General features: G+C 47.7%; 1 protein-coding gene across 1 annotated transcript in view; it reads right to left on the bottom strand.

Moving 5' to 3' along the window:
• CEP162 (centrosomal protein 162) overlaps positions 1–25069 on the bottom strand; it is a 423542-nt gene that overhangs the window by 63813 nt on the left and 334660 nt on the right. Inside the window, 1 exon segment of the mRNA XM_029595494.1 lies at positions 3071–3175. Coding sequence (XP_029451354.1) covers positions 3071–3175 — 105 coding nt within the window.

Here is a 25069-nt window from a genome sequence, read left to right as displayed (position 1 = left end):
GAAGACTGGAGGATAGACTGGAGGTACAATTTTTACTAATAGGTCTGGAATTTCATTTTTTAGTTCCTTCAGAACTCTGGGGTGTATACCATCCGGTCCGGGTGATTTACTACTCTTCAGTTTGTCAATCAGGCCTACCACATCTTCTAGGTTCACCGTGATTTGATTCAGTCCATCTGAATAATTACCCATGAAAACCTTCTCCATTACGGGTACCTCCTCTTCTAGCTCGCTACTGTTCACCTGGAACAGTCTCAAGTCTTGCTCTGAGCAGAGCTGGTGGAAGCTCTAGGTGGCTGCACCAAACCTGTGGCACTCTAGGCACATACTTAGTCCACCTAGTGCTTCCGCCGGCCCAGTTTCTTGGTTAATTTAGTCATTCATACTTCTCCTATATATAATAATTATTATTTATGCTTTCTGCAAAATAATTTGGATAGACGTGTTATACAAGAACACAAACAAAACAGGGTATCAGGAATTTAAGGACTGATTTATCTCCCCAGCAACTTCGTAATTGAAAAGCTAACAGTAGATAAAATGCAGGTTTCTCCAAATACCTTGTCATAAAAAAAAGATGATCAGCCACTATTTGCAGTGTTTTGAAACATCCAAAAAGATATTCAGAGCGCCCTGAAAAAGTATTTGCCATTTGTAAGAGGGTGGATCTGGCTTATATAAGGGTAATTTAAAAGTGATTTTTACAGGTAAAACAGTGCTTTACCCACATAAACGGGCTTTAAGAAAATTGCCCTCCATATATTTTGTTTTTAATAATATTGCCAATTTAATTTCATATCATTTCTAACTGAAATGCTAAAAAAATTCACAAAATTTTGCAGTTTTAAATTTTTTGATTAGCGCACACTATTTCGATTCAGTGCACTCTATTTGAATTAGTGCACACTATTAAAACTCAAATAGTGTGCACTAATTCAAACAATATGCACTAAGAGGTCCATATTCAAAACCCATTTAGATGGATAACTCAAACGTTATCTATTTAAATCGCAAATGTGGCATATTCAGTCACTTATGCGTCTAAAGTATACCCGGATAACTAATTATCCAAATATAATTTAGACAGATAAAAATGGGGTGTTTTAGGGGCGTTCTGAGGAGGAGTTCAATTATCCAGCTAGTTTAGCTGCATAAATTTGGACCTGCTTCAGAGCAGGGCTAAAGTTACCTGGCCACGTTTTAGGCCTCTCAGCCCGATGCCCACCCCACCACTGCCACATATATCTATCCCCTCCCCCCTTGGCTGTCCCAACAAGCTTCCCAAAACCTTTAAAACTTGGAAACTTTAAAACTTTCATAAGACGATTGCCGCTGGCTTGGGCCTTCCCCCTCTCCCTTCCATCCCTGCTAAAAAAACATAAACTTTAAATGTCCCTCCTCTGCCTCCTCCCACAGTCATTTCCCCTCCCCCATCCCTGGCTAACATTCTCCCACCCACCTGTTACTTACAAAACTGGCCCCTCTTCTCTGCCTGGATCCCTCTTCTCAGCTGGAAGTGTACTTTCACACCAAAAATAATTTTCTCCAATTTGTTTTAAATGCACTACTTGCTAACTTCATGGCATGCCCCCAAGTCCTTGTATTATCTGAAAGAGTAAATAACCAATTTCATATTTACCTGTTCTAATCCTCTCATGATTTTATAGATCTATATTATATCCCCCTCAGCCATCTTTTCTCCAAGCTGAACCGCCCTAACCTCTTTAGCCTTTCCTCATAGGGGAGCTGTTCCATCCCCTTTATCATTTTGGTTGCACTTCTCTGAAACTTTTCCAATATAGCTATATCATTTTTGAGATGTGGTGACCAGAATTTCACACAGTTCTCAAGGTGTGGTCTCACCATGGATCGATACGGAAGTACTATGACATTCTCCGGTTTATTCACCATTCCTTCCCTAATAACTGCTAACATTCTATTTGCTTTTTTGTCTGTTGCAGCACACTGAGCCAATGATTTCAGTATACTGTCCACTATGACGACCAGACCTTTTTGCTGGATGGTAACTCCTAATATGGAACTTAATATTATGTAATTACAACGTGAGTTACTTTTCCCCATGTGCATCACTTTGTACTTGTCCACATTAAATTTCATCTGTCATTTGGATGCCCAGCCTTCCAGTCTCACAAGGTCCTTGTGATGAAATGACCCTATTTTCCTTCCCCATTTTTACCTGTGTTGGACCAGGCATTTAGCCTGGTCCACCTTAAATCCTACAGAGGGAGAGGGCTCTGTGGGTGGGACATAAGAACATGCCATACCTGGTCAGACCAAGGGTCCATCAAGCCCAGCATCCTGTTTCCAACAGTGGCCAATCCAGGGCATAAGAACCTGGCAAGTACCCAAAATCTAAGTCTATTCCATGTTACCGTTGCTAGTAATAGCAGTGGCTATTATCAAAGTCAACTTAATTAATAGCAGGTAATGGACTTCTCCTCCAAGAACTTATCCAATCCTTTTTTAAACACAGCTGTACTAACTGCACTAACCACATCCTCTGGCAACAAATTCCAGAATTTAATTGTGTGTTGAGTAAAAAAGAACTTTCTCCGATTAGTTTTAAATGTGCCACATGCTAACTTCATGGAGTGCCCCCTAATCCTTTTATTATCCGAAAGAGTAAATAACCGATTTACATCTAACCGTTCTAGACCTCTCATGATTTTAAACACCTCTATCATATCCCCCCTCAGCCGTCTCTTCTCCAAGCTGAAAAGTCCTGACCTCTTTAGTCTTTCCTCATAGGGGAGCTGTTCCATTCCCCTTATCATTTTGGTAGCCCTTCTCTGTACCTTATCCATCGCAATTACCTGGCTAAAATGTAGCCGGATAAGACCCGGTGATATTTAAAAGTTGGCACTTAGTCAGATAACTCACAAGTTATCTGGCTAAATGCCTTTGAATATTGATCTCCCATAAAATTTTGATCATCAAAACATTTTCAGGATTTCATGATACGATTTGATATTGTTTTTATTCCTCACTGTGTATTAGATTTACAATTGGTAACAGAATAATTAGAAAGAGAAATTCAAAAATCACATACTTGACGTTCAAGGTCCTGAATTCTTCTGGCATCAGCAGCTCTATCTTTGTGGCGTTTCTGCTGTTGTACAGACTGATTACCAGCTTCAGTTTTGAGCTTTTCAACCTATTCAATAAGCATGGTAAACATGAGGAGAAAAAGATAGTAAGACATCTGTTTAAGATACATGCAATCAAATCTACTTACTTCATATCAATTAGTATAGTACAGCTATTTGCAAGAAAAAAGACAACCAAGTTGATATAAGAAACAAAACAAGCCTTTTCTTCCCCCTGGGCTATCTTCAGAGGGATGGGCTGTGGAGCCTAGAAAATACAGTCTTACAGATAGTGAAAATGATCAATTTGGAGCTTTTACTGAAAAAAATCACACAAAATCCATAAGTTACAGTTTTAAGCATCACTCATCTTTTTTTCTATATTAAAAAAAAAACTACTGTAGAGCTGAATAAGTGGATTATTTAGCTCAGAGAAGTAAAGTCATTGTGCAAAGTGGTATAATTATACTATGATCATAGTTTCCAGTCTCCTGTGATTCCACGGCTGTAGGACAGTTCACATAATTATCATATCGTTTGCAGAATACAGAAACTGTCACATTTATTTATTTATTTAAAATGTTTCTATACCGTCGTTAAGTTAAATACCATCACAACGGTTTACAGAAGGGCACGATAAAAAGAAATATGGGTGGTATAGATTACAAATTACTCGTGTGCCATCATAGTACGGTAACAATTTAAAATATGATACACTATCTGGTGAATTTTCAAAGGAGTTAATCATGTAAATGTTACATTGTAGTAATTTTCAAAAGCTACTTTCTCACAATAAGTGCACTTAATGCAGGTACAACCTATTGACAATTAAATAGCATATACTGTTGCAATTTTAAAAAGCCCACTTACATGGGTAAATTGCATTTACATATGTAAAACCCAGTTTTAAGTAAATGCATTTGAAAATCAGGTCCTATGATTCTTTCCCACACTGCAAAACTAAATTAAATTGTTATCCAACAAAGATTCTGGGTTCGAAACGGAAGCTTTGTACCTCCTGCAGTGCTAACAGTAACAGGCCGATAGAGAAAAAAACGCAGGAGAACGGGCACTCCATGTTGAACGCCCACTCTCCTGACATGCGCCCAGCCACCTCTCCTGGGCTTGCGATTCAGTATTTAAATGAGGTGCTGCACTAATAAGGAGGCGCTAGGGACAATGGCGCATCCCTAGTGCCTCAATATTAGCGGTAGAAGTGGCTGTCAGCGGGTCCGACAACTGACACTCTATTTTACTGGCGTCGGTTTCCGAACCTGCTGACAGCCACAAGTTAGGAAAACGGACGCCGGTATAATTGAGCGTTCGTTTTGCTAACTGCTGACCAGCCAGATTTTGTAAAACTTTTTTTTTAAAGTTTTGGTTCGTTGGACTTAATATCGCTAGGATATTAAGTTGGAGGGTGTATAGAAAAGCAGTATTTTCTGCTTTTCTGTACACTTTTCCGGATTGCTCAGAAATTAACACCAGCCCTTGGTCGCACATTTTACTTTCAGTATCCCGGGGTCTAACTAATAGCCTCATCAACATGATTTCATGAAAGCCAACTGGCTTTCTCTGTCACCCAATCAAATTCACACCAGTGGAAAAGAGAGCTAATCAGCATAGCTAAGGAAAGGAATTCAACCAAATGGCAGTATCAACATACAGAGAGGACTCTTAAGTTTCGGGCAGGGCTTCTCAAAACTGAACTGGGGATCCCACAGCTAGATGGGTTTTCAGAATATCCACAATAAATGTAGATGGCGGCTTAGTATATGCAAATTTATCTCATGCATATTTATTGTGGGTATTTTGCAAACCTATCCTGTGGAATAGCTTGTCATCTGAATTATTGGGCATCATAAACTATAAACTGTTTTGTAAAAAGCTGAAGGCCACATCTTTTCAACTTGGTATTTTCATGGGATTTGATTTTGCCTTTTTTTAATGCTATACTTATTAAGAAGGAATTTTTAAAATGTTTGCATTTTATTAGTAGTATAAAGGTAGATTTTAAAAGCCTTGCATGCGCAGAAATGGCCACATACGCGTGTAAGTGGGCCATGCGGGAGCTATGTGAATTTTTAAAAAACGGGAATGGTGCGCATACATTAAGTTATGCACAAACAGAAAAAGTAGGCGGAAAAGGAGCAGGGCATGGGCATTCCAGAGGTGGGACCTGCACTGACACACATAACTCCAATTTTCCTCATATAAGTGATGAAAAGGAGATGATTTGTACAATGCAGCTAGTAGAGGCTGCAGTGCACAAATCGACATCTTTTCAGAATTTTCATCACTTATAAGGTCAAAAATTCTTTAATGATGTGATTTTACAATGGATACCTCTGAATGTGTCTGTAAAAAGCAAGCTTGCTTACCGTTAATGGCATTTCCGTAGACAGCAGAATTAATTAACCATGCTATCTAGGAGTGTTACACCGGACAACACAGCTGACCACGCTCACCTTCTTCCTGCAGCGACTTCCAGCGCTGCTGCACGCCCTCGGAGAAGCTTGCAGCAGCCTTGGAGAGGCGCGCACACCACCGAGGAAATATTTAAAGGGCCCAGGGCGGGAACCCTGGGCCGGCCCCACTGATGACATCACTGATGGGAGCCCTATTTAACTCCTTCACTACTCCCTATTCAACGAGTTAGCAAGGAGTTCCCTCATTGTTGAATCCGCTTCATGCTTACGGACTTCCTGTTCCAGTTCCTGCACTTCGGTGTGAGACGCTCTGGGTACCTGCTCCACAGGGGCCCTTCCTCGTCTTTGGCTATCCGCTCCTCGGAGGGTCTTCTGCCTTGGACTGCTGTCTGTTCCCGTTCCCCGGGACCTCTCCTGGAACTTTCACTCTGTGAGTACCTTATCTCCACGGACCACTACTTTACCAGCATTACTGTGGGATCCTCTCCGGTGTACCCCGTGTCTCGGGCCACTACCGCATCTTCGCTACAGGATCCTCTCCGGTGTACCCCATACCTCAGGCCCTTACCATACCATCTGGGAGTGAGGAATCCCTCTGTGTACCCTATGCTGCAGGCCACTACTGCCTCATCCCAATGGAGTAACTTCTGAGGGTGCTGGCATATAAGCTGGTGCAACCCTCCTAGTCCTCAGTATCTCTCTGACTCCAGCAGATGTGAGGAGGGGAACCCGTTGCTTCCCCTGGCTAGTGGCTTGTTCCACGGTTTTTCTCTTTTCATATTTCTTTTAGGTTGGATCAAGCAGTACAAAAAAAAAAAAATTGTTATTTCTTCTTGGGAGTTTTTTAGTAGTGAGGAGGTTTGGGCTTGCCGTACCAACTCTTGCTAGCTGGACTGCCTCTGTGGTGCCTTCCTCAGTTCTCCTCTCACTCTCTCTCTCTGTCTTTCCCTTCACTTTTCAGCGCGTTGGGGGGAAAGTTTGGTAAGTTGTATTTTTTTCTTTACAGCTTCGCAAGCCGTACGGAGGTGGAAGCTGGTGGGGCCAGCCTCTCCCCTACCCTGAGCCGCGGTTTCCCTCCCCTCTCGTGGCCCCGCGACGCGCCAATTCCCCGGGGTCGCAGCGCCAGGGAGGTCCCTTTCCCCTGCCGCTCCTGGGGGGAGGACAAGAGTAGAGCGAGGTGAGGCAGGCCTGCTCCTCCCGCGGCGCGACTCCCGACTTCGCTCCAGCACCTCGGCCCCGCCCGAGCTCAACGCGATGCAGTGTTCGCGCTGTCCTTCCTGCGGCGGCCCGGGACAGGGCGGATCGCGAGATGGTCCGTGCGGCCGGTGTCTCCCTGGGGGGGGAGACGAGCGCCGCTCCCCCGACGATTTCGCCGCCGCGCTCGGAGCGCCGCGCTCCTCGGGGAGGTGCCCCGCCCCCTCCTTTGGCGGGAGCGGCGGCCATCTTAGAGCTGGAGAGCAGCGTGGGATCCGAACCTGAAGAGACTCCGGAGGATTTCTCGTCGTTGGTACCGCTGGTTCCAGACCCGGGTCCTCTCCCCTCCACCAGCGGACTTTCCAGGGACCCTCTCTCCTCCCCTCCCCCGGGGCCGCCAAGTTTTTCGGCCGACTTTGTGGTGCTCATGCACCAGGCCTATCTCCAAAGCCTGAACCCTGCGGGGGGCGGGTTGGCTGCAGTTCCCCCTCCGGCCAAGTCCCCTAGGATTACTGGGACTGCGGCTGCGGTACTGGGGAGCGCGGGGTGGGGGGGTCCCAGGATGCCCTTGGCCCTTCCGTCGTCCCTGGGAGGGACGTCTCCTCTGCCGGACCCAGGGGGGGACCCGGCACCTCAGGGGGACGATGAAACGACTTTGGCGGTCCACCTGGAATGTGATGACCCTCGGGTGCTCCGGATCTTTCGTAAGGAGGAATTGGCGGAGCTCATTCCCCATGTTCTTCAGGAGTTGGACCTTGACCCTCCTGTTGAGCCCCCGGCTCCTCCAGCTCCCTCCGTAGCTTCTGCCACGAAGAAAGGGGATCCCGTGCTGGCGGGCTTGCGCCCACTGGCTAAGACCTTTCCTATTCATGATTCGTTTCTCCAGCTACTAGTGCGGGAATGGGACACCCCGGAGGCGTCCCTCCGGGTCGGCAGGGCTATGGACAAGCTCTATCCTCTTCCTGGAGACTTTCTGGACCTCCTTAAGGTCCCCAAGGTTGACTCAGCGGTGTCCGCTGTCACGAAGAGAACCACGATCCCGGTCACAGGGGGTACAGCTCTTCGAGACCTGCAGGACAGGAAGTTGGAGGTCGCCCTGAAGAAGATTTTTGAGGTCTCGGCACTGGGGGTCCGAGCAGCCATCTGTGGTTCCCTAACTCAGAGAGCCGGGCTCCGATGGGTCCAACAACTCCTCACCTCGCAGCAGTTGCCGCCGAAGGAGGCGGCGCAGGCGGACCGGCTGGAGGCGGTCATAGCCTATGGAGCGGATGCGTTGCACGACTTATTGAGGGTTCTGGCGAGAACCATGGTGTCCGCAGTCTCCGCCAGACGACTTCTGTGGCTGCGCAACTGGGCGGCGGACCCTTCCTCCAAATCTAGTCTTGGGGCACTACCCTTTAAGGGTAGATTTCTTTTTGGCGAGGATCTCGACCAGATTATCAAATCCCTGGGTGAGAATTCGGTCCATCGGTTGCCCGAAGATCGCCAGAGGTCCTACCGACCATCTTCCTCGAGCTCCAGGAACCGCGCCCGCCCTCAGCGGCGTTACCGGGGAGCTAGGCAACAGGGACCCAGGACGCCATCCGGGAGATCTCAGTCTTGGACCCGGCCCTTTCGGGGTCGTAGACCGGCCAGGGACTCCTCGGCTCAGGGAGCCTCTGGTAAACCGTCCCAATGATGCCAGGCCCGTCCACTCCTCGCTACCCCGGATTGGAGGTCGCATCGCCCTGTTTTACGAGGAGTGGACCAACATCACAACGGACCAGTGGGTCCTGGACATCCTAAGACAGGGCTACGCATTGGAATTTGTCCGGCATCCCAGGGACAGGTTCATCTTCTCTCCCTGCGGGTCAGGCTCCAAGCGCCTGGGAATCCAGCGCACGCTAGACAGGCTCCTGGACTTGGGAGCCATTGCGCCCGTCCCCTCAGGAGAGGTGGGCTCGGGGCATTATTCCATTTACTTCGTTGTCCCCAAGAAAGACGGTTCCTTCCGTCCTATTCTAGACCTCAAGGAAGTCAACAAGGTGCTTCGGGTCTCCAGGTTCCACATGGAAACACTCCGCTCTGTTATCGCGGCGGTGCATCAGGGAGAGTTCCTGGCCTCTCTCGATCTAACGGAGGCCTATCTGCATATTCCAATTCAGACGGCCCATTGGCGGTTTCTTCGCTTCAAGATTTTGGGTCGACACTTCCAGTTCCAAGCTCTGCCCTTCGGATTGGCAACCGCGCCCAGGACTTTTACCAAGGTCATGGTGGTGGTGGCAGCCGCACTCAGGAGGGAAGGAATCCTGGTCCATCCTTACTTGGACGATTGGCTCATCCGGGCGAAGACTCTTCCGCAGGGTCGGTCGGCAGTCGACAGGGTGGTGTCCTTCCTTCAGTCTCTCGGCTGGGTGGTGAACTTCAGCAAGAGCAGCCTGCTGCCCTCCCAGCAATTGGATTTTCTGGGGGCACACTTCGACACGGTGCAGGGAAAGGTCTTCCTGCGCCCAGACAAGGCGCAATCCTTGCGAGATCAGATCGTTCGATTTGCCTCTCTCCCTGTGCACACGGCACGGGACTACCTCCAGCTCCTGGGATCAATGGCCTTTGCGATTAAATCTCGTGCCCTGGTCCTTTGCTCACCTGAGACCTCTGCAAATGTCTCTGCTATCGAGGTGGAAGCCTGTGTCTCAGGATTATCAGGCGATCATCCCTCTCTCTCCAACCGCCAGGTACAGCTTGAAGTGGTGGTTGGATCCAAAGCACTTGGCCCAGGGTTGCCCGCTGGAGACCCCGGACTGGATAGTAGTCACTACCGATGCCAGCCTGTCCGGTTGGGGGGCAGTCTGCCTCAGAAGCTCCGCTCAGGGTCAGTGGACAAAGGAACAGACGACCTGGCCGATCAACCGCCTAGAGTCCAGAGCGGTGCGTCTGGCGCTTATGCATTTTCTGCCCTCGATCAGGGGTCGGTCGGTCCGCGTTCTCTCGGACAATGCGACTACAGTGGCTTACATCAATCGGCAAGGGGGCACCAGGAGTCGTCAGGTAGCCCTCGAAGCGGCTCGGCTGATGTCTTGGGCGGAACGGTTCCTCGTTCATCTGGCGGCCTCGCACATTGCCGGGGCAGACAATATTCAAGCGGATTACTTGAGTCGTCAGGCCCTGGACCCCGGAGAGTGGACTCTCTCCGACGAGGCGATGGCCCTCATCGTACGGCGCTGGGGGATTCCCGCCATGGATCTCATGGCAACCGCCGCCAACACCAAAGCCCCACGGTTCTTCAGCCACAGAAGGGAGCGCGGCGCGGAAGGGGTGGACGCCCTGGTTCTTCCGTGGCCGTCACAAATTCTCCTCTACGTTTTTCCCCCTTGGCCTCTGGTGGGCAAGGTGCTGCGGCGGATAGAGTTGCATCAAGGATCGGTAATCCTGGTAGCTCCGGAATGGCCGCGTCGGCCGTGGTTCGCAGATCTACTCAACATTGCGGTAGACGGTCCTCTTCGGCTCGTCCACCTCCCTCGTCTTCTCCATCAGGGTCCGGTATTTTCGGATCAGGCGGAACACTTCTGTCTTGCGGCCTGGCTTTTGAAAGGAGGAGTCTCCTGCGGGAGGGCTACGCAGTCTCCGTGGTAGACACTCTCCTCAGAGCGCGGAAGACCTCGACCTCGGTCGCCTATGTGCGGGTGTGGAAGGTCTTCGAGGTATGGTGTTCTACACTGGGTGCCCATGCAACAGCGGCCTCGCGGCAGCAGATCCTGGAGTTCCTTCAAGAGGGGCTGGAGAAGGGTCTTTCCTACAATTCTCTGCGGGTACAGGTGTCGGCGTTGGCCTCGCTGGCTCGCTCTTCGGGAAGGCCCGATCCCTCGTCTCATCCGGATATTTCCCGGTTTCTGAAGGGAGTTAAGCATCTGCGGCCACCGGTACGTCAGCTTTGTCCTTCCTGGAACCTTAATCTGGTGTTGCGGGCTCTAGCAGAATCTCCTTTCGAGCCCCTGTGTCAGTGCTCCCTCAAGGATATCACTCTGAAGACGATTTTCTTGGTGGCCATAGCCTCGGCGAGGCGCATCTCAGAGCTCCAAGCTCTCTCCTGCAGGGAACCTTTCCTTCGTTTCTCAGATTCGGGAGTCTTCATCCGGACGGTGCCTTCGTTCCTGCCCAAGGTGGTTTCGGCGTTTCACTTGAACCAGGTAGTGGAACTTCCGTCCTTCCCACCGGACGCCCCTCAATCTCTCAGGCGCCTAGACGTGAAGCGAGTTCTCTTGCGTTATTTGGAAGTGACGAATGAATTTCGACTCTCCGATCATCTTTTTGTTCTCTGGTCCGGGACTAGAAAGGGCCAACAGGCGACGAAGACCACCACTGCGCGCTGGCTCAAGGAAGCGGTGGCTTCAGCGTACATCGGCTCCGGAAAGGTTCCTCCGATAGGAATCAAGGCTCATTCTCTGAGAGCCCAGGCCACTTCCTATGCGGAGTCGCAGCACGTCTCCGTTCAGGAAATCTGTAGGGCAGCGACTTGGAAATCCTTACATACGTTTTCCAGACACTACCGGCTCCACTTGCCGGAAGCGGAATCGGGCTCCTTCGGGGACAGGGTTATCCGAGCAGGGTTCTCAGGGACCCACCCGGTTTAGGGACGCTTTGGTACATCCCACCGTCTGGACTGATCCTAGTACGTACAGGGAAAAGAAAATTATTTCTTACCTGCTAATTTTCGTTCCTGTAGTACTTAGGATCAGTCCAGACGCCCGCCCTGGTCGTGATTGGTTCTGGGGGTTTACCTGCTCGAATCCGCTTGCTCCTGTCCTATTGCTTAGCCTCCTTCTTTGGGGGCTTTCTGTCTGCGTGTGTTGTTTCTGTTGTCAGTTCTTTTGGCAAGATGTTCTGGTTCACTGTTTTTACCGTTATTACAGTTGCCTTTCTGGCTATGCTTGATCCTTCCTCCTCGGTCTATCCAGTTTTCTGTCGTGGCTTTGATATTCTCGATACTGAGGACTAGGAGGGTTGCACCAGCTTATATGCCAGCACCCTCAGAAGTTTGCTCTGACTCCATCTGCTGGACGGGGGACATAACCACTAGAGATGTGAATCGGAACTGAAATCCGAACCGATTCTGGTTCCGATTCACATCTATAGAGATGTGAATCGGAACTGAAATCCGAACCGATTCTGGTTCCGATTCACATCTCTAATAACCACCACCACCGCCTGGACTGATCCTAGTACGTACAGGGAATAGTAGTATAAAGGTAGATTTTAAAAGCCTTGCATGCGCAGAAATGGCCACATACGCGTGTAAGTGGGCCATGCGGGAGCTATGTGAATTTTTAAAAAACGGGAATGGTGCGCATACATTAAGGTATGCACAAACAGAAAAAGTAGGCGGAAAAGGAGCAGGGCATGGGCATTCCAGAGGTGGGACCTGCACTGACACACATAACTCCAATTTTCCTCATATAAGTGATGAAAAGGAGATGATTTGTACAATGCAGCTAGTCGAGGCTGCAGTGCACAAATCAACATCTTTTCAGAATTTTCATCACTTATAAGGTCAAAAATTCTTTAATGATGTGATTTTACAATGGATACCTCTGAATGTGTCTGTAAAAAGCAAGCTTGCTTACCGTTAATGGCATTTCCGTAGACAGCAGAATTAATTAACCATGCTATCTAGGAGTGTTACACCGGTCGGCCACGGACAACACAGCTGACCACGCTCACCTTCTTCCTGCAGCGACTTCCAGCGCTGCTGCGCGCCCTCGGAGAAGCTTGCAGCAGCCTTGGAGAGGCGCGCACACCACCGAGGAAATATTTAAAGGGCCCAGGGCGGGAACCCTGGGCCGGCCCCACTGATGACATCACTGATGGGAGCCCTATTTAACTCCTTCACTACTCCCTATTCAACGAGTTAGCAAGGAGTTCCCTCATTGTTGAATCCGCTTCATGCTTACGGACTTCCTGTTCCAGTTCCTGCACTTCGGTGTGAGACGCTCTGGGTACCTGCTCCACAGGGGCCCTTCCTCGTCTTTGGCTATCCGCTCCTCGGAGGGTCTTCTGCCTTGGACTGCTGTCTGTTCCCGTTCCCCGGGACCTCTCCTGGAACTTTCACTCTGTGAGTACCTTATCTCCACGGACCACTACTTTACCAGCTTTACTGTGGGATCCTCTCTGGTGTACCCTGTGTCTCGGGCCACTACCGCATCTTCGCTACAGGATCCTCTCCGGTGTACCCCATACCTCAGGCCCTTACCATAGCATCTGGGAGTGAGGAATCCCTCTGTGTACCCTATGCTGCAGGCCACTACTGCCTCATCCCAATGGAGTAACTTCTTCGGTGTACCCCTCTCTGCGGACCATTACCGGATCTCCACGTCTGAGGTATTCCCTCTGGCTATACCCCTTGCACAGACATTGTTATTCTCCTGCACTTCCCGCTCCGCAGGCTGTGCCTTTCTACCTATCTAATAAAGAATCTATTCCACAGCTGTGACTGACATCCAATGAGACCGTGCCTCTCGACGGTGAGGCTCACAGGGCTCCTTCCCTGTGGGTGGTACCATCTCTCACCTCAGCCCAAGGCCCACATACTTACAAGTCATAACAAGGAGGTCCTCCAATGGCCTCGAGGCGAAGCTTCTCTCACAGATTACAGAGCTCTTGCTCTGTGCAGCTGCTCGCATCTTCCTGTGTGATCGCCATCTTCTCCTCAGCCTATAAAATAACATATCCAGAGAAGCGATGCTTGAAGAGACTGTCCAGGGAGGTAGGCAGTTCAGTATGGCTAATATTTATCCTGCCATCTAAGGAAATACTGTTTACAGTAAGAAAACTTACTTTATTCCCGTCGATAGCAGGCTGAATTAGCCATGCTGTCTGGGAGTCCCCAGCTTAGGGTTGAGTTCCGCATACTGAAGTAGGGGGTAGCAAATCCTTGCAGTCATAGACAATTCCTCTGTGCTCAACCCGCCACTGATGTGGACAGATTCACTATCTTGTAGAAGAAGCCAACACTGCCGAACCGAGTGCTGCATCTGAAAATGCTTGCTGGTCCAGACAGTAATGTGACATGAAGGTATGTAGAGATGACCACGTAGCTGCCTTACAAATGTCCAGCAACGGTACCCTATGAAGATGTGCAATTGAAGCAGCAACTGCTCTGACTTGGTGCGCTTTGACTTTGTCATGAAGCGCTGCTGACCACTTTGTGTAACAGAAGTGAATGCATTTGGAATTCCAGTTTGACAGAGTCCTCTTTGTCACTGGTAGGCCAGGGGCACTCGGATTGAAGGACACAAATAGCTGAAAAGAACTCTTGTTGGCGTGTGTCCTCTGTTTGTAGTAGGCCAAAGCTCTTTTACAGTCTAAGGTGTGAAGGAGATGTTCTCTGTCATGGCCATGTGGCTTTGGGAAGAATGTTGGCAATGTGATGGTTTGACTGAGCTGGAAAGCCGAGACTACCTTAGGTAAGAAGGAGGGATAAGAACATAAGAACATAAGAAATTGCCATGCTGGGTCAGACCAAGGGTCCATCAAGCCCAGCATCCTATTTCCAACAGAGGCCAAACCAGGCCACAAGAACCTGGCAATTACCCAAACACAAAGAAGATCCCATGCTACTGATGCAATTAATAGCAGTGGCTATTCTCTAAGTAAACTTGATTAATAGCCATTAATGGACTTCTCTTCCAAGAACTTATCCAAACCTTTTTTGAACCCAGCTATACTAACTACACTAACCACATCCTCTGGCAAAAAATTCCAGAGCTTTATTGTGCGTTGAGTGAAAAAGAATTTTCTCCGATTAGTCTTAATTGTGCTACTTTCTAACTTCATGGAATGCCCCCCTAGTCCTTCTATTATTCGAAAGTGTAAATAACCGATTCACATCTACTCGTTCAAGACCTCTCATGATCTTAAAGACCTCTATCATATCCCCCCTCAGCCATCTCTTCTCCAAGCTGAACAAACCTAACCTCTTCAGCCTTTCCTCATAGGGGAGCTGTTCCATCCCCGTTATCATTTTGGTTGCCCTTCTCTGTACCTTCTCCATCTCAACTATATCTTTTTTGAGATACGGTGACCAGAATTGTACACAGTATTCAAGGTGCAGTCTCACCATGGAGCGATAGAGGCATTATGACATTTTCCATTTTATTAACCATTCCCTTCCTAATAATTCCTAACATTCTGTTTGCTTTTTTGACTGCTCTAACACACTGAGCCGACGATTTTAAAGTATTATCCAATATGATGCCTAGATCTTTTTCCTGGGTGGTAGCTCCTAATATGGAACCTAACATCGTGTAACTACAGCAAGGGTTATCTTTCCCTATATGCAACACCTTGCACTTTTCCACCTTAAATTTCATCTGCCATTTGGATGCCCAATCTTCCAGTCTTGTAAGGTCCTCCTGAAATGGAAAAAACTGTAAATACAACTGTAAATACAACTGTAAAGAAAACAACAAAGAAATAGATGCCCAAAAAAATCTTTGCCAAATCTTTATTGGGCATCTATTTCTTTGTTGTTTAATACACTGTAAATACACAGGATAGTGAACCAGTGCTTGAATTTGCTGACCCTCCTTGCCGAAGTCACTGCGACTAGAAATACCACTTTCCAGGTCAGATATTTAATGTGGCTACTGTCCATTGGTTCGAAGGGCGAAAGCATGGGCTGTTCCAAAACCAAGTCCTAAGGGATCGGAGGTATAGCCACCGGCGGTCTCGATCTCAAGATTGCTTTCAAGAAGTAAGAAATTATAGGATGGTTCAAAACTGGAAGGCCATTGCATGGGTGATGATATGCTGCAATAGCGCTCATATGAACTTGGACGGAAGCTGTTGCCAATCCTGATTGGTAGAGCATGTGCAGGTAACTCCAGCAAGGTTTCCGGCAAGCAGGAGAATGGATTTACCCCTTTTGCCTGACACCAGGTTGAGTAACAGTGCCATTTGCCTCGATTATTCTTCCTTGATGATATTAGAATGTCTTGTATTTCTGTCGATAACGGGAGGTGGCTCAATACTGTCCTTTCAATCTCCATGCTGTGAGATGAAGCAAGGAGTGCGTAGGGTGCAGCAATGTCCCCCCTTTCTGAGTCAGTAGATTTGCAATGTCTCCCAATGAGATAGGAGGAGTGATGGACAGCCAAACTAGATAGGCGTACCAGGGTTGTCTCGGCCACACTGGAGCAATGAGTATCAAGTCAGCAATGTCCGCGATACATTTTTGTATGGTGCAAGAGATGAAAGGAATCAGAGGGTAAGCGATTAGGAGCTCCTCCATCCAAGGAATGAGGAATGCATCCTGCGCAAATTGCTCCCTGCTCGGATAAACCAAGCAAACTGCTCAAACTTTCCTGTTGTGTACAGTGGCGAAGAGATCCATGCAAGGGAGTCCCCACCTCTTGAAGAGATTGTCCGCCATGCTTTGGTTCAGAGCCCATTTGTGTGGGTAGAACAACCTGCTGAGCTGGTCGGCTTTGGTGTTTGCAATACCTGGAAGATAGGTCACTTGCAGGGAGATGGAATGCACCTCCACCCATTCGAGGATCTGAAGTGCTTCCTTGCACAGGGTCCCAGAACAGGACCCTCCTCTTTTGTTTATGTAAAACATGGCCACTTGGTTGTCCATGTGGATCATGATGTTTTTCCCCTGAATATGGTAGAAGAATGTGAGAAGAGTATTCCGAATTGCTCTGAGCTCCAGTAGATGTATCTGGCGGATGTTCTCCAATGGCAACCATAGTCCCTGCATCTTTAGATGGTCTAAATGTGCCCCCCCCCCCAACCCCTTCTGGAAGTGTCTGTGGTTAGAAACAATTGATATGCTGGGCTCTGGAACAGGGCTCCCACAGTGAGAAACGATGGGGATAGCCACCATGCTGTGTCCTTGCGCATGGCCCTGGCCAAAAACATGGATTTGGTTAGCGGTTGAAGGAATTGACTCCACTGAGCCTTCAAACCCCACAGCAGGCGGCTCATATGAAGTCGGGTGTGTGGCACTATGTATATTGTTGCTGTCATGTGCCCTAGCAGGGCTAAGACCTGGCGGGACGAGGGTTGTGCATTGTTCCTTAGCTCCACTGCCAGCAATCGAAGGATCTAAGCTCTATCCTCTGGCAGGAAAGCCTTTCCCACAACCATGTCTAACTTGGCCCCAATGATCTGCAGAATCTGTGTTGGCTGGAGATTGCACTTCTCATAGTTTATTACGAAACCTAATGCTTCTAAGCAATTGATCATGTCTTTTAAGTGAGTCTGAAGAGAATTTTCTTCTGAGGCCACAAGAAGCCAATCGTCCAGATAAGGGAATAATTGAATCCCTTGCTGCCTGAGGTGGGCCACCGCTACTGCTAAACAATTGGTGAAGATTCTCGGGGCGGTCGATAGTCCAAAAGGGAGCACCTTGTACTGATAGTGGCATCTACTGACTTGGAAAGACAGGTACCGGCAGAAGGAATGGTGCATCGGAATGTGGGAATATGCATCCTTGAGATCTATCGAGCACAACCAATTGTTGGGTGGCAGAAAAGGCAGAATGGATTTGAGGGATGTCATCTTGAATTTCTTCCTTGGAATAACTTGTTAAGGATCCTTAAATCCAAGATTGAGCGGAGACCCCCCCCCGAATTCTTGGGTATGAGGAAGAATTGAGAATAAATCCCATGTTGTGTTTGTGTTACCGGCCTCCCACATGTAGCAGTAGTTGCGGCCAGGCCATCCTCAAAAGCTTTGCTACGGTTTCTGGCCAGCATTTGATGGCTGCCTTTGCTGGCGCTGTCCCCTGAATCTATTCCTGGGTTGCGATGTCTGCACTTGTTGTCGGAGTTGAGGAAAAGCCTGTGCACTGTAAGGAGTATACGGCCAAAATGGGCACCTCTGATAACTGAACTTACGGAATGTTGGGTAATATCTCCGGGAAGCAAGTGGCTGCTCAGACGTGGAATTCAGGGAAAGAACCACCATATTTTGCTCCTTCAGCTGCGAGACTGTCTCTTGCAACTTATCTCCAAAGAGGTTATTGCGCTTACATGGAAGGTTGGCCAGCTTATCATGGACTTCTTCGCAGATGGCACTGGCCCTCAACCAGGCCATCCTGTGGGCCCCTATGGCTACCGCCAATGTAAGGGCCGTTGTTTTGAAGGCTTTGAATATTGCGGGAAGGAGGTGACATAATCCTTTCTCCATGTCCATGAAGATCTGAGGCAGTACAGCGTTGGAGCCCTCATCAAAACGAGGCTTGATGGACTGTAGAAACTCAGAGAGGAACTGAGTGATATAGAACTGATGCTGCTGGATCTTCGCATTCAACATAGCTGCCTGGAAGGCCCTTTTTCCCAAACTTGTCCAGGTAGTGATTGTACTTTCCTGGTGGCAAGTTGGAATGGAGCCTTGATTTTTACGCCTTTTTCATGGCTGACTCCCTAACAATGGAGGCATCGGTAGCTGTATCGTACCATAATAAGAGGACTTCCTCATACGAAATTTTAGGTCAGTTCTCCTAGACGTCGCAAATCCTGAAAAGGGGGCTGGGGCTCCCAGAACCTTTCCATGACAGCATCCAGGACCATATGGGAAGGCAGTGCAGTAGGCTCGGGTGGAACCTCGAAGATCTTCAAGATTCTGAGGACTTATAGAAACATAGAAACATAGAAACATAGAAATGACGGCAGAAGAAGACCGAATGGCCCATCCAGTCTGCCCAGCAAGCCTCACACATTTTTTCTCTCATTCTTATCTGTTACTCTTAGCTCCTTGTTCTATTCCCCTTCCACCCCCACCATTAATGTAGAGAGCAGTGATGGAGCTGCATGCAAGTGAAATATCTAGCTTGATTAGTTAGGGGTAGTAGGGGCAGTAACCTAGCTTCTGATATCTTCCTCGTCTCCACCTTGAGCAGTACCCCCACCTTCTCTATAAATTTAGAGTAAGAGAGGTCCTTTGGTGGTGAAGATGGCTCTGGAATTTTCTCAGGTGGGTCAGACGGAATGCCCGTAGAAGATCCTGGAGAAGTGTGTGTATGTGTGTGTGTGTATGTGTGTGGTGGGTGGGGGGGGGGGGGGGGGAGATTCAAGTGGTTCCGAGTTTGGCTGTGGTGACAATTGCGGGTGGGACACTCTCTCCTCTTGTGGGCTATAGACCTTCTGTTGCTGGGGAGGGGATTCACCCACTGGGGACAACTCTTCCTACTAGGGCTTGGAGGTTTCTGTACTTGACTCCAGCAATGTGAAGAATTTGCTCAGAATCTCTGAAATCTGGGACATCGCCTGAGAAGCTAGGCCACTTTCTGCAGGGATACGCTGCTCCCTCGTCAGGGCAGCTGATGTGATAGCATCTTATCCCCTGCCCAGGGCAGACTTGGACTTTTTGGACGATGTAGGTACTGCAGCCAAAAGGATGTTGGAGATAGCCCCCTTGTTGCAGTGTGTGGCTAGCTCAATTGCACTGGACGGCCTGTGGGGTGAACGCTTCTTCCTCCGGGAGACCGAATACAGATCAGAGCATACTCTTTGTGATGATCCTGAAGACCCCCCCGAGGAGGGAGAATCCGAGAGCGGGTCCACAACCGAAACCCCCATTTCTAACAGCTCCTCCAGTGAGAATATGACCTGAGGTTCCTGCTGTGGTTTGTGTTTTGTCTTGGGCTAATTTCGGGAAGGTTTGTGCTGTTAGACTCCATCTGTGGTTTCGGGCTCGATGCGTGTGTCGTTGGCGTTGGGTGCATTGTGAACTTGGGCGTTGCATCGTGGAATTGCGCCTATGTTCTTTTAGCGGTCATCAGCATTGATGGGAGTGGGCTCGGAGCAGCACACTGCAGAGCGTCGTGGCTTGACGCATCACTGCACCATATGTCGGGACAGGAATTTTTTGACACAATTGCTGGATCTTTCGTGCGCAGAGCATTGTCCTTGCCTCGTTTCAACACATGCTTTGGCGCTGCCACTTTGGCATCGCAGCCACTTGCCAATGCTGACTTTGGCACTTAGCTAGGTGGTGCATCTCCCAACACCTGATGTTTTTGTCGTTCATGGGGGGCGGGGAGCCGTGGGCCGCTTGATCCTCTCGGCTCTGGAGCAGTTGCTTACCCTGGGGCCCCAGGGAAAAAGCCTTCTTCTGTTTGTCTGGGAGGTCCGTCTTTGGCCCTGGGGACGAGTGGGATGAATGGTACTCTGACGCCGGGGCATAGGAACTGGCGTCTTTGTCCCTCAGGTGCGTGATTTTATAGGCATACTGCCTTTGGGCCCTGGGTTACATACGACCAGAGTCCCAACAGTTGGACTAGCCGTGCTCAGCTCCCAGGGAGATGTAACAGTAGTTATGTCCATCATTGATGGACATAACTTTACCGCACTGGCAGTGCTTGAAGCCAGGCAATTTGGGCGCCATGGTAGCACTGAAAAGTGCTGGGTTTTTTTTTTAGAAAAATCTCCAAGGAGAAAAGGGAGAGAAAAAACTCTGCGTGCAACTGGCAAGGTGGAAGAAAAAGACTGAGGAGAAGATGGCGATCTCGCAGGAAGACGCGCGCAGCCACACAGAGCAAAAGCTCTGTGATCTTTGAGAGAAGCTCTGTCTCAAGGCCATCAGAGGCTGTCCCAGACAGCATGGCTAATTCAGACTGCTATCAACGGGAAACACTACCCCCCTAACCCCAACCCACCTCCCAAAAACTCACCCCGAATGAAAGTGACCCTTACAATGGTCCATATATAGAGCATCATATTGAGCCCTTAAAGAGGCGGTCTCTCTCTCTCTCTTTTTTGTGCACTGCAAGTTACATGTGTTTATGGGCGCATGCGCAGCCCTTTTAAAATCTACCCTATAATTTATTTTGTTTAATCTAAATATTACCATGTGATTGTGTGGTAAAGAGGATGAGTGTCTTCCTGTCAGTAAAGCAAAAGCAGAGAGTCAGATCTCAACAGCGAAAACACAGGTTGGAGGAGAGACCTTGTAATGATACAATCCCCAGATGTCCCCAGGCCAAGACAGGAGGGTATGGAGGGAATGAGGGGCAAAGCCCAAAGGGAACTACCTGACATGGGTGGGGATGACCTAGGCTGGGATGCAACAGAGTTAAAAGGGGGCATGGCTGATGATCAGGGGGGAGAAACAGAGCCGATGGAGGTACAGGAGAAAGAGGCAGCAGGACAAGTGTAGGATGTCATACAGGTAGAATAAGAATGTGGTTAGGCTTTGTTTTGGTTTGCCTTCACTTCTCTAATTGCTGCAGAGAGACTAAGGCCCTTTGAAACCAGTTTTTTTTTCATATTCATATTCTGTAATAACTCTCACTAGGACGAAGCAATCTGAACGAAACAACATGCAATGAGCTCCTCAGTATATGGAGCTTCTAACAAGCTGCCCCCGCGTCGGAGCAATGAGGTAGGCACCAGACAGCTGTCGCGATGTTTAACTTCCATTTGCGAGATGGAGCAACAGCAAAGAGCATAGGAGAAATTGAGTCCTTTTTCAGCAACAGGGTAATTTCAAAGGAGCTTTGGCCACCACGGTCGCCGGGTCTGACACCACCAGACTTCTTCCTTTGGGGTATGCTCAAAGGAAAGGTCTATCGGAACAAGCCTCGCACTGTGGAAGATTTGAAGGAAAACGTCCAATGTGAAATTGCTGCTATTCCCCCCGATATGCTCGCACACACGTTTAGGAACATGGAAAGCCGCGTCGAAATGTGTCTGGCGGAAAACGGCAATCACTTCCAGCATCGTATGTAATGCAAAAGATTACACATACGTCAAGGTATATAGCATATTTTTTTTTGTTCAGATTGCTTCATCCTAACAGAAGTTACAACAGAATATCTGGGGCTTTTTCGAGTGGATCTCCCTGTATTTACCTTTTGCCAGTAAGGGAATTGAAAAGTAAAAGACTGCCTGCAGTCTTATCAAATGAATGCTCCACTAATTGCTACAGAGGATTGGGCAGTATGAAAGCGTTTTTTGCTGTTGTTTGTATTTACCTTTTGCCAGTGGGAACTGAAAAATAAACAGATTACAGCATTAACAAGTGATTGCTCCATTAATTACTGCAGATGATAGAGACTCTATGGAGGTAGTTATTCTGTAAATCTGTAATTACCTTTTGTTACTCTAGGAACGTAAGTGTAAAAGAACTGTAGCCTTACCCAAGATATGAATGTCAAGAGTAATTGGGAATTTTGTTGCACCCAAGGAGATGGAGCAAAGGGGCCTCCATTTCATAGCCTATTACAGATTGTTATGTTTCTCATATTCATGCTATAAGCTTGTTTAGGTTTACCATGGAATCCACTTAGCAAAGCTGTGCTACATAAATGGAACATACATTTTTTAAAATAAATACATACATGTTTGGGAAACCCTGATCTAGGCATCCTGTTAGTATTGTGGTTGACATTGAGGGGCCAAAAGTGATCTACAAGCTGTTGCTGCCCTCTGTTGTCTTTGCTGCTGTCATTGATTATTATCTTGGAGCAGAGAGGTATGTAGCATAATTTTGACATACACTGGGGGCAATTTTGAGTAGCCCATGTTGTTACAAGATACACTTGTACCTTGTAGGAAATTTACAAAACTGCCTACAAAACAATGTGCATACACCCTTGCCCCTGCTATTTGTACAGGTGGCCAATTATAGCAAAATAAGCATATGTATATTTGAAAATTCAAATGTATGCATGCTGTTCACTCTCCTCACCTAAACACAGCTCTGGAAATGTCTCTTTTTAATGCAGGTAAAATAAGCACACTGTGAAAGTCTGCATGTACTTTTATCGATTCTGAGGTGGGCACTTTTCACCCAAGACAATCTCCCTGGAAAACAGGACCAGCAGATAGGTGGGTCAGGCAGGCAACTGCCCAGGGCGCAAGGCCCAAGGGGCATGAATGCATCTTGGCCAGGGATGGGGCTCCAGGACTACAAGATCCTGCTGTTGCTACAATACTGGTGGGAGCCTTTCTAATCCTTATGAGGCTCTGTCATTCAGAGTGGACCCCTGCCGGCCGGCCGGCTAGGTCATCTGATACGAACCTGACTCCCTGCATCTGGTCCACTCCCTGCCTGCGATGCCAACTGGTCTGGTGACAGGCCTGCTGGTGGGTAAATATCTATTTATCTGAAATTGGCTGCTCAATTTTTGCTACTTATACAATAAATTTTCAGTAAAGAAGCAGAAGGAGGACTGAGGTTTCTAAAAACCCCACATTTGAATTTGATTACAACCACCTCTCGGTGACACAATTGTTTCATGAAGAATTATTGAGGGGGTCTCTGTCTTGATACAGACTCTTCCCTCCTGATGACGTTATTATTGGGCAAAACAGGGATCTTTGCTGAGGAATGATTAGGATCTTACAATGAATCTGTCCTGACCCAACGATGAACTGCTGCTACGAAAAAGTAAAAGGAATTAAGCGTTTTTCAGCTAAAAGATATTGAGTGCTTTTCATCGTAGAACATACTGAAATCCATTTTCATTGAAAAGACATTTATGCTGAACACTTGGTACAGAAAGGTTAGCATGGATCTCCTGAACTGAAGAAATCCTTTCAGGCGCGTAGAAATACATTTTATAAATTTTAATAATTTAAGAGTGTATGTTGTATTGGTTATATGGTTTTTCTACAGTATTGTTATCTATAAAAATGTTTGATTAAATGGTCATTACAAAACTAAAAAAATAATTGGAGTTATATCATTTGTATATTCTAACACATTGGTATTCATTTTATTTATATATTGCATATTAATGTATGAATACTTAAATATTTATATCTGCCTAAGGTGTTACATAAGAAAATGCCATACTGGGTCAGACCAAGGGTCCATCAAGCCCAGCATCCTGTTTCCAACAGTGGCCTGTTTGCATGTTCCTGTGTCAATAGGAGCAAAGCAGACAAAGAGATGAGCCCAGGTGAGTCCATAGGTCACAGAAAAATGATGATACTGGTAAGAGCTTGAGATACAGACATGACACTTCTCCCCCCCGAAGAAATGGGGAGGGGGACCAAGACCTTCAATGTGGCAAGACCCCTCCCAAAATAATGGGGAGAGAGGAAAAAGACCTGCAATGTAGCAAAAGGCCCTCCACCCACCACAAGGTTATGCATGAGGATATGCATATTCATCAGTGGAAAATATAAGATAGGGGGGCAAGGAAGAGAAAAAGGAGGCTGAAGGACGGACCCCCTGGAGAGAGTGACCTGAAACCAGAGAGAAAGAGGCACACACTCTGAATGCAAGCCCTAGGGGAAAACCCGGAGAGCAGGTCCTAAGACACCCTGAAACCTGTGCCAAAGTATTCCTGAAAGCAAAAGGGGGGCCAGAAGCAGACCAGCACTCCCTGCTATTGAGAAGGGAGAAGACTAGGTGTGGCCCGGAGACCATATAGACAAGGTGGCTGCTCAGGTGCGGAGAGTAGGACGGAGTCTGAGACAGTGAGGGGCAAGAGCAAGCCCAGACAGCCGACAAGTAACAAAGCCAGAAGCAAGTCTCCTTCCGGGACCACCTGCCTGCTCTGCCAGCACTAAGCCCAGGAAGCAAGCCTCTCCCCGCCCACATTCTTCAGCCCTCCAGTTGGAGCCTGCTTCAGAGGTGAACAGAGATATCGCCCGAAGCCTAGACCAAGGGTAAGTAAGTTAGACATAATTATGAATATAATAAGCAGGCTAAGGTTTATGGCATGTGTGAAATCACCCATGATATAGACCTTTCTTTAGGGAAAACTGATGCTTAGTGATTAGGGTGTTAGAGACAGGAATTGTTCTTATTTTCTAAATGCTAAACCCTGCCAAATCTGATAAATAAAAGTCTATTTCTGGGGAGAATACAAGTTGTCTTTTTCCTGACTTAGGATCGCAAGTAAGGTGGGAGGGCAGCTGGCAGTGTCTTGTAGCAATCAGATCCCTGCACCCCTAAACCTGCTTACAAACCCCATCATTTAAATCAATTTTCCAAATGTCGGGGGTGGTCATTAATTGCCGCAATTGTCACAACTTTGTTGTAACCATAGTTCAACTATTCAGATAGGTGTAAGTTATTCAGAGTATTACGGGAATACCATGGTTACTGACTGAAGTGCATGCTACTGCTTTTCTTTTATTATTTCAACCCCACAGTGGGAAATACCTACTCCCGTTCACCACCTTTCTCCATCCAAAAAATTTCAAAAATGCAAAATAGCACATGTAATTGTATTTGCAATGCAATTCACAATTTAGTACATTAGCCCTCTTTGTGTGCAATAGTCATAACTTGATATATGCTTGATTCATTCAAAATCATAAGTAAGGAGAAGGTGAGATGATAAACCAAATACATATGAAGTTCAAAAATGCTGAGGAATATTCAAGCTGCAAGCCACAC

This window comes from Rhinatrema bivittatum, chromosome 3 (assembly GCF_901001135.1).
Source record: "Rhinatrema bivittatum chromosome 3, aRhiBiv1.1, whole genome shotgun sequence".
NCBI classification, from domain to species: domain Eukaryota; kingdom Metazoa; phylum Chordata; class Amphibia; order Gymnophiona; family Rhinatrematidae; genus Rhinatrema; species Rhinatrema bivittatum.
The sequence above is the reverse complement of the archived record's forward strand: the minus strand, read 5'-3'. Positions and strand labels throughout refer to the sequence as shown.